At 39.9% G+C, this 10,356-nt stretch overlaps 1 protein-coding gene across 1 annotated transcript; it reads left to right on the top strand.

Moving 5' to 3' along the window:
- Nucleotides 1–493: 493 nt before the first annotated feature.
- linc.pou2af1 (lnc RNA pou2af1) lies at nt 494–5,490 on the top strand (the record flags this gene model as incomplete). Its single annotated transcript, XM_080549081.1, has 5 exons — nt 494–548; nt 3,266–3,369; nt 3,685–3,733; nt 4,372–4,616; nt 5,158–5,490. The coding sequence occupies 5 exons, from the start codon at nt 494–496 to the stop codon at nt 5,488–5,490; spliced, it is 786 nt and encodes a 261-aa protein (XP_080405207.1).
- Between the last annotated feature and the right edge of the window lie 4,866 nt (nt 5,491–10,356).

Below are 10,356 nucleotides of genomic sequence, written 5' to 3'. Positions count from 1 at the left end.
GTGATCCTGTGTTCCACAGCCATTGGAATTCAAATACCAATTCACCCTAGACCCACTATTTTATTATATTTGTTTGAAGTTATATACACTGTGGTAAATGTGTACAATCTTTTTTTTAAATCTGTGATCAATGTAACGAGCAGTTGATCAGTAACAAACATAGAAAGGCAATATAACCAATATAACAATATAATTCGAGGTTCAAAGACCCTGCTAATGTCCTCTAATGTAGAACTTTTGAGATTCAAATTGATTAATTCTCATGAATCTGAGCATGAAGCATATTCATAAGACATAGTTTTACTCTTAATATCGAATCATATAGCCCATATGGATGTCCAATAAGATATGTATGTTGTAATGGAAAACTGATACATAAGTATTTATGGCTCTGGCTGAAATGATTCATTTCAATCAAATATTGGTCATAATAGTCCAATGCTAAATAAAGCATGGATGATCTGATTTGTAACCGTAGGGGAGATGTGCAGCGATGACGTCAGAGAAGCGTCAGAGAAACGTCATTCACCTGGCTGAAGGAGGACAGAGTCAGGGATGGCAAAGATGGCTGCTGACATGCCACGCCCACAATGTAGGATATGTTATATTATTGTTTAAAATAAGGCTAAAATATTAAAGTGTTGCGTCGCTTATGCGCGTATCCTTCATAATAAACATGTTGTTTGCGATGTGTGAAGTTGTCAACGTTTATAAAGCACATCTAACCCTGTCCTTAATGAGATCAGGCCGGTACCATGGGCCGTGGAGCAAGAATGACAAAAGGTTGATAAAATGTTTAAAATGTCGCTTTCTTTTCGGTTTAGATATGAAATAGTGTTATATTCCATTAAAGGGGGACTTGTTTTAAGTGCGTGTGCAGTGTATTTCAGGGAAAAATCCATCTTTTTGCGAAGCCTTTGAATATTCAAATTGAAAGTAACGCGCAATCAAATCATTGTCAAATCATTGAGTTCTAGGGGTTTTAAATAGTAGGCATGGAGGGAGAAAATCACAAACTAATATATCCCTAGCTATATTACGATATTAGTGTATGCTCTGGCACCGTTTAGAGGGATTTATGTGCAGATTTTGTGAGACTTTTGTGAATATTTCGTTCTAGCCCATAGAAGTGAGCCAGAAACAGGACATTGTGGGATCTGAAGGGCTTCTGGCAGGAATCGCTTTCTTCGTTTTAATCGTCTTTAATCGTCATGTCTGGTGAGTTTATCTTCACATTTCGTTCTCTGAAATAGAAATAGACATTTAGAAAAGTTACAACAAAACAATTGGAAGAGAATTAACATTGAACAGCTTCAACATGGGAGTTCAGATTCTGGTCTAAAAGACAACATTTCTCAGATATAATGTCTGTTACCTACTCGTGCGTTATCGAAAGAGTAGCCTAATATAATATACTATCCGACAATGTGCCAAGACATGTTCCATGCCTATTACCTTCATGATGCCTATTTGCTATTACAATATTTTGCCATTGGCTCAGACGTCACTTTTCTACATAGTTTTCAACGTATTTAACGATGGTTCATCGCTGATCTAACACACTATGGACGTAAAGATCATCTTATTCCTAGGAATGTAAATTAAATATGAAATATTGTCATAGTCATTTCAACTGTAATCGCATTACAGTCATTACAATTACATTGTAATATGCAAAACGGATCATTTTAAGCGGTGATAAGGGGATGTGCTTTACTTTTCCGTAGCTTTACTATTTGCCACATTTAAGACAAATCATGATCTGACATTTCAGTGTATGAATATTTAAAGGCGATGGGTTTGACAACCGAGCTGCTCTTATCAAATCACCTCTCATGGGTTACACACATGGTGCCACTCCTGATGTGTTAACGACTTTCTACCATTGAGTGGCGTCGTTACTGACGTCTTAATCATTTTTCAATCATCAGTTTATATACGCCATTTCATTTATATTCCTAGACATCGAAGAAATGCACTACGTTTTAATCAGACTCCGAAATAATAATGCATATATGTTATTTAGTTTTAGTGGATAATGTCTCCATGCAATGCATAGCCTATCCAATCATTTCAATCGGACATGAACATTTGTCAGGGGTGGCTTAGCTTAATGCAATGGATATTCTGTAACTTAACTTGTATATTGAATTGATTTTAAAAGCATGGGTCATTCACGCCCTGATCTGCAGCTGAAATAATCTAACTTCTAACTCATTGCTTTACGCGATGGTGTGAATGGGGGCTTCTATTCTATTAATGTTAGTCTTTCTATCGACGCAAGCAATGCATCGTAGCCTATTTCCTTGTACTTTGCAAGGAACGCACAACATTAATGCCATCGCACACAGACGGCATATAGAAGCGACTTACTTATTTTACATTTCACGAATTTGATCTCATGTCTTACATTTTCACCTGATTTAAGTCAAAATTGCGCTGTTCTTTGTCTTTTAGCTATGAGCGCGGCGTTTCCCATAGCAATTCTGCCTTCTGATTTAACATGCACTATTATTAAATGGCTATTGTCACACGGCGTTTCATGTTCATGCGATCGCAATGTTTAAGACTATATTTCATGTAGCCCTATGGAATCTAAACACGTTTGAATAGTCTGATTGTATTAAAAAGTTACACTTACAATAGCATTTTAGCACCTTTCCTTTGTCCGGGTGGGTTGGGTGGGGCGGCTCTGTGCCTCTGTGGACTATGGGTGGGTGACTGTGTGTTATTGTAAATACTTCTCTCGGGCGCGGCGCGCAGGAAGACTTGAGACCCGCCGCGTCTTTGCGCTCAGCTTGGAGACCAATAACACGGGCAACATCGGAGCGACGCACGGGCATTACTTTGCTCATGACCATATTTTTATTATTATTTTGACAGTCAAAAAATATATGATGCATGTCTTAAATCCAAATGGAACTGATTTTGTCACACTTTATTGAATATCAAAAAACAGTTGGTCGGTAAATTGTATCACGTTTTATTTGGCTCAAGAGATAGGCTATATAACATTCGAGGTCTTAATGATCTTAGGCTACAATGTTGTCTCAAGCTAAGTGAAAGAAAACGGGTGAATATAGCCTATAGCCTAAAGAAAGGCTTGGAGGAGCTGTGGAATTCTGTAGCTTGGGGTGTGTGAATGAATGAATGAATGAATGAATGAATGAATGAATGGTCTTTATTCGCGTGGGGGCCGGGGTTACATGGACCTTCCAGTGATTTCGCTCAACGACAACTCTTTTCTTGGTTATTTCCACGGAAGACAACGCGAAGGTGTACCAGGGTGTGCGCGTGAAGACCACCGTTAAAGAGTTACTGCAGCAGCGGAGAGCCCTGCAGGCGGAGAGAGTTAAAACTGTTAAAACGGTAAGAGTCCGGTTCCTCTCCCGCCCCCCCCCCCCCCCCCACACACACACACACACACACGCACACACACACACACACACACACACACACACACACACACACACACACACACACACACACACACACACGGAGTTCCAATGTGCAACCCTTAAAATAAAAAAAAAAGACTGGACAATATATCTTTGCAAATAATTGAACGGAACGAGAACACTATAGGCTATGTAAAACACTTAACCAAGTAAGTAAAGCGCGCGCCTTAGGCTATTAAAGCTGTTTTATCTTGTTTCTCTATCTTATTCTTTCCCAAATCAACAGAAATCCCAGTGCTTGGCCAGTCAGGACGTCTGTATCTCCACGTTGCCAGGTAAGTTCAGATACAGGATGATAAATTGGCTATTTATATTCCATCCCCTGATAATCTTGATCCAAAAGTGTCTTTTAATCCACCATCAGAGAAAGTGCAATTGTCTAGGCCTATGCATACACTGAACAAAACAAACCATAAACTAAAACTGCTATTTGAACAAAGAAATATGTACAGTAGCCTTTAGTAGCTACAGTTAGGCTACTTACATTTAGTCTTGTAAATGTGGGCGTTGCGGTCATCAAAACAACCCATCAAATAGAAGAAGTTCGAGCATAGATACGTTAATCGGTACAAATGCTAAAATGTTATTGCATTAGATTATATAGCTAGTTAAAAACTCTAAGTGGACACTTACAAGTATTGCCAACGACCAGCCTAATACATTGCATTATAGCTTATACTTCTTTTTTTAACAATTGACACCAACATTCCAAGCAATGCAACGAATCCAATGCAAGTTTGTGCATTCATTCAAATTCGTTCTAACAGTTAGCTGATGGTCCAGTGACATCACTCGCAAGTCTTTACTCATTTAAATGCCCTCCTGTTTGTATGCACCCATCATCACCACCCCACCCTCTGTCATTCATTCTAAATAGCTCATTACTTCATTCTCTATCATTCACTCTAAATAGCTCATTACTTCGACGCTTTCACTGGAGAGGACATCAGCTTTCAGCAGCGGTCCTACCCAGAACACTCGTGCAGCATGCAGATGGATCAACAACCATCCGATCATCAACAACCAGTTATGATGATACCGAACGAAGGCTACAACGTGGGGATTCTGCCCCCCCCTGGACCCCCTCCATCCTCTGTGCAGCCTTGGTCTCATGGACACCTCCACTCCCCGCACGTGGACTACCACACCCGTGGCATGGTAAGGATCAATGATGCGAAATTCAATTGATTTGCAAACGTCTTCATGTAATCAAGTGCAATACTGAAACACAACTGTGAACATTTCAAACCTGCAAACTGCGACACTTTAAATGAATGTGCAATAACACTATGTGCAATATGACAACCCTCGGGAACATAAGGTTCAGAGAATAGGAAATGTTAGGTATAGCATAGCATACAGCACAGTGTTTTATTTGTATAGTATAGTATAGTGGATAGTGTACATTATTTATGTAAACCAGCTCTTTTCCCTTCTTGTTTTTAGTATTTTTTTCCTAGCACCAGGGGAGCCCCCCCTCCCAAATTTCGTTGTTTGGTACCTGTACTGTATTAATGACAATAAAGACCATTCATTCATTCATTCATTCATTCATTTGCATGTTCTGTCAGTGAATACGTATAACGAAGTTAATTCAGTTGGTGTAGATATGTTGCTATTGGAAATGGAACGGTTAGTGTTATTTAATTAATTAGTGTTTATTAATGAGGGCTGTATCTCTTAATTTATTGTTTTCCAGGCTCCCGCTTCACCATCGGACTCTCTGAACCTGGCCAGTCCGGTAGACTACAACAGTTATTCTCCACAGGAGTCCTCATACTCTTCCTCTTCCTCATCCTCCTGTTACAACTCTCCGACCAGGATGGACTCGGGGGGGTATAACGGTTCCTTCGTCCCAGAGCACCTCCACTACCAGCACTGTAACCTCCAGCCCTGCTACTGCCTCTCCTACTGGGACGTCCCAGACTACACACTTCATCAGGGTCCAACACCCACAGACTGTGTTTACGCCCCACCTGTGGACAGCACCTACTTCACACGGGACCTGAGTTCTGATATGTGCTACCTATGAAATCCATAATAGTGTTAGCTCGTGATGTTAGAATGATAAGGTTCTATCTCAATTTTTGTAATTTTTTTTATTTATTTATGTTTTTACATAATCTGATCCATTAGGTGTTTATTAATGCCTGTGTGGTGTTTTTTATTTTTTATTTTTTATGTTGGACATTTTTGAGTTAGTAATTCATAAAATACAAAGGTCCCATCTCACATTATCTCTGAACTGCCCTAAACGGAGATAGAACCTTATCATTCTAAGCTCACGAGCTGTCAATGTAAATACCATTCACTGTATATCAACCGATGTCTGTGACCTAACTTCGAGGTTTCGCAATTGTTCAATAACTTAGGTATGCTTTGCTTTTGAGCTGGTTTAACTGTCTGTCTGCGTTTTACTGATTTTGATTTTTTATATGACTGAAAGAGTGCTAGTCGAATGGGATTTGGATGGCAATGTATGTATGTATGTATGTATGTATGTATGTATGTATGTATGTATGTATGTATGTATGTATGTATGTATGTATGTATGTATGTATGTATGTATGTATGGGTCTGTTTTTGAGCTGTTGTTGAATGTGGTTGAAATATTTTTATTTTTTTAAGATGTCTGCCTCTACCGTTTTATAAAAAATAGTTTATTTTTCTTACGATGGATTCTTTTTGTACAATAAAAAAAACTCAAAAGAAAAATCATTTTGAATATCCATCCCTCACTTCACTCACTATCACTTGGATGCATTCAGACAAGTGGATGGAAAGTTACGTTTAGAAAATTAGGCATTGTGATCGGCCGATAAGCATTCCCGTCCTTCTAATATCCATGAAATTAAAATTAAATTAAATTATCTGATATATACAGGATATCAGCACGCCTACCTCATCACTTCTTTCACTTGCAAACAGTTACATCAACACTCAGGATTCACGTGATGAAGCACATCACTTGATTATTAGGCTATACGCATTTAACTTGTTATAAAAAAACAACAACGAATAAAGTCTCTTCCCTCTACCACCACCTTCCTCCATCCCCCAATCAGAATCTGAATTCTTTTATTGGCCATGTATATTTTAATTACCAATAGAGGAAACAAATAATTTGGAGAATGGCAAAAAAAATACGAACAATAAGAACAATAAATGATGGAGGCTGCGCGAGGCTAAGAGGCTGTGAGGTGGGTATGGAGCATGAACACTATAGATGACAAATAATGTCAAATAATTATACTGTCAGTACATTGTATGTGTGTGTCTGGCTCGAATCCTGCTCTTTACCAATTCAGCCTCTAAAGTGAAAGCTACGCATAGGCTACACCTAAGCCCGCTGGTATTAAGCACCAAGTCAGTAGTTTCAGGCTCTGGGGTGTCTAGGAACAGTTCTAGGACCAGTTTATCCTCTCCAAGTCTTTCCTTTAACTATTAGGGAGAACATCGCAGAACTGACCTGAGACCAGTGTAGTACAGAGGTTCCCAAACGTTTTTTTCGTGTATTCTAATCGCCCCAAATATCCTCTAATTGGTTGGGTATGAAAACACTACAGGCTCCAGGTGCAATAGAGAGACAATCAAGTTCATTTCGTTTTTAAAGACACAGACAACGTTTGTTTTCATACATTCAAAATAAAAACGTGTGTGTCTTTTTTTTTGCTAAAATCATAGAGGTTAGTTAGATTTTCTCAGGGCATGCCAAATTGAAATCAAGAGTTTGGGAACTGCTGGTCAATTATATCAAATGCATATGTAAAATACCTGAAAGTGTTTTGGGTAATGTTTTTTTAAAGACAGCTATAGAACTATCTTGGAGTTTGCACTTTTGAGATTATTCTATTGGTTTCTTTATAGCAAATTAAGTAAAGTGGAGCTGATGTATTTGACATTTACTGAATGTATTTCAGCCTGGCCTGGTGCCAACTCACAGAATGTAAGTAGTTGTATTTTCATTAATCCTGTACTTTTAATTTAATTCATTCATATATATATATAATATATTCATGAATAATTCATTCATCCTGCAAACCAAACTTCCCATTTTTAATAATAAAGATTAGCTTGAACCTTAATCATTGAACCAATGTGTCAACTAAGTTACCTTTTGAAAATGGATATGTCAATTTGGCCTCAAGATCATTGATGCATAGGGCTCCCCGTGTCCCGGATGTACAGTGCTGCTAAAGTACACACTCAGTAAAGTACACACTCAGGGGAACACTCAGGTGAGAAGGAATGTTCAAACAAACAAACCACTGGGTGTTTCAAAGGTCCTACCCTCATCATGCCAAGTGCCTGATAAACTGTTGTGGAAAACCCCTCCTTGACTCTTTAAAACCCGATTCAGCCCGATAAGCCTGCATGTTCACTTGCCAAGACAATCACTCACCCATCACTCACCCACAGAGTAGCTCGGAGCCTTTATTGTGAAATCAATGATTGACTAATGGTGGTAGAAGTACATTACATTTTTCAAAAAGACATGACAAGTATTTGAATTCCCCCCGAAGAGGAAAATATCAATATCAGACCACATAACTTTTGAGGCTCATGATTCTGCCCCAAGATAAAAGATAAACCAGCCAGTTTGTAGAAGGGAATGTTTTCCCCCAAAAAGTTTGAAAGCTTCAACAGGTTGAGTGTCTCATGCTGTGTCTCATGCTGACAACTTCAAGTAGACTACACAAAACATAATTAATTTAACTTCAACGTCCTTTGAAGATAGCAATAATTGTGGAATTGAAAACAACTTTATTGGAACACATGTATACTGTAAACGCAGAGGTTGAGGTGAGGAGTGAGGAACAACTGTTATACCCTGAAGCATGAGCATCTGACAGGCATGACTCCTTCTGCCATTCAAGCCAACTGCAACAATAACTTCTTTTGGAATGAGAAGAATTAAACACTTTGTTGCTTCAAAAAGAAAAGAAAAAAAGAATAAAATAGTATCACACCAGGTTTGACTTTGATGTTATGATATAATATTACCATATCATAAAGTCATAAAGTAAAACCATTTATGATACTACACAAACTGATAGAATACTCATTGTTTAGGTGTGAATCAGATGGAAAAACCCATAAGACTTTTCCCAAACCATGAGGTGTGTTTACATTTTATGCCAAATAAGTGAGATGAGGAAAATCAATCCAAGCATTGATTAGGTAACAAAGTTCCACAGATGTCTAGAAGAAAGAGAGATAGGTAAAGGCAAGTTTGCATTTATGCGATTGGAGTATCAGAATCAGAATCAGAATCAGAAGACTTTATTGCCATGACATGTAAACATGTTAGGAATTTGGTTTGGGACAGTGGAGCACGGTTTACAGCAGGACAGGTGCAAGACAGGACAAGACAAACCAACAGTCAGTAATATATACATATATATAATATACAGTCAGTAATTCTAAATTGTGAAAAAAATAATCTACCATTGTTCTCATCAACACCAGGAATAATACTCTATATGCTCTGGTCAAACATAAATAATTCTTATGGTTGATTATTACACCTCATAGTTGTGACAGAGTCGCGTGACTGCTGCATATCTACGCAGTGTCAGGCGGCCAGCTGAGGTGGAAGAGCGGAGTGATCGGGCAGGGCTTTGGGGGCTGACCATTGCTTGCAAGTAGGGAGGGGCTGTTCCCTTTGCCACCCAATAGAGGAGCACCAGGGTCTTGAATCTGATGCAACTGGGAGTCAGTGAAGGGAGCGCGGGTGGGGGGGTGACATGGGAGATTGAACACCGAGTGGCAGCATTCTGGATGAGCTGCAGAGGTCTGATGGTGGAGGCAGGGAGCCCTGGTCAAGAGTGCATTGCAGTAGTCAAGGTGGGAGATCACAAGTTGTCTGGACCAAGAGTTGTGCAGCTTCTCTCGTGAGGAATGGACACGTCCTTTTAATGTTATAGAGGAAATCTACATACAGGAGTGTGCTGTCGCCGTGACGATTGCCGCACAGGATAAGTGGTTGTCAAGGATCACCCCAAGATTCTTGGTTGTCTGGGAAGAGGTCACAATAGAGTTCGTTAGTGTGATGGAGAAGTCTTGGAGAGGGCAGGAAGGCTTTCCCAGGGAGGAAGAGCAGCTCATTCTTGTTAAGGTTGAGCTTGAGGTAGTGGGCAGACATCCAAGCAGAGATGTCTGCAAGACATGCAGAGACACAGGTTGTCCGTCACCTGTGAATCGGAGATAAAGAGTTGACTGTCATCTGCACAGCAGTGGTAGGAGAAAGCATGTGAGGAAATGACAGAGCCAAGAGATTTGGCATAGAGAGAGAACAGTAAAGGCCCTAGGATGGCGAGGGACTGGAGGAGAGGACAGTGATCCTCTCCACGTCACCTGGTAAGAATGATCGGCCAAGCAGGATGCAAACCAGGGGAGTGTAGAGCCAGAGAGTGTCAGAGTCATGTTCTGAGAGGGTGGAGAGAACGATCGGGTGGTTCACTGTGTCAAATGCAGCAGAAAGATCCAGAAGAATGAGTGAGAGCTGAGGAGAGGGAGGAAGCTGGAGCTGAGTGGAGGGCTTCTTCCATGACAGCAACGAGAACAGTCTCAGTGGAGAGCCCATGCAGCCTTAAAGCCAGATGATTGGTGAGGGTCAAGGGGGTTGTTCTAAAAGAGATTGGTGAGGGTCAAGGGTCAAGGAGGTTGTTCTAAAAGAGATAGTGAGAGATAAAGAGACAGTACAGTTCAAGGGTTTTAGATATGAAGGAGAAAAGTGATACCGGTTCTGTAGTTACGGACAGCAAGGTCAAGTGTTGGTTTCTTGAGAAGATACTTGACCTCTGGCTGTCTTAAAGGCAGCTGGGTCAGATCCTGTGGATATAGAGAGGAATTGATTATGGTGGTAAAGAACGGAAGGAGGTCTTTGGAAATGGAT

This window comes from Nansenia antarctica, assembly GCF_963989245.1.
Source record: "Nansenia antarctica genome assembly, chromosome: 19".
In the NCBI taxonomy this organism is placed as follows: domain Eukaryota; kingdom Metazoa; phylum Chordata; class Actinopteri; order Argentiniformes; family Microstomatidae; genus Nansenia; species Nansenia antarctica.
Note: the sequence above shows the minus strand (reverse complement) of the source record. Positions and strands in the feature narration are given on the sequence as shown.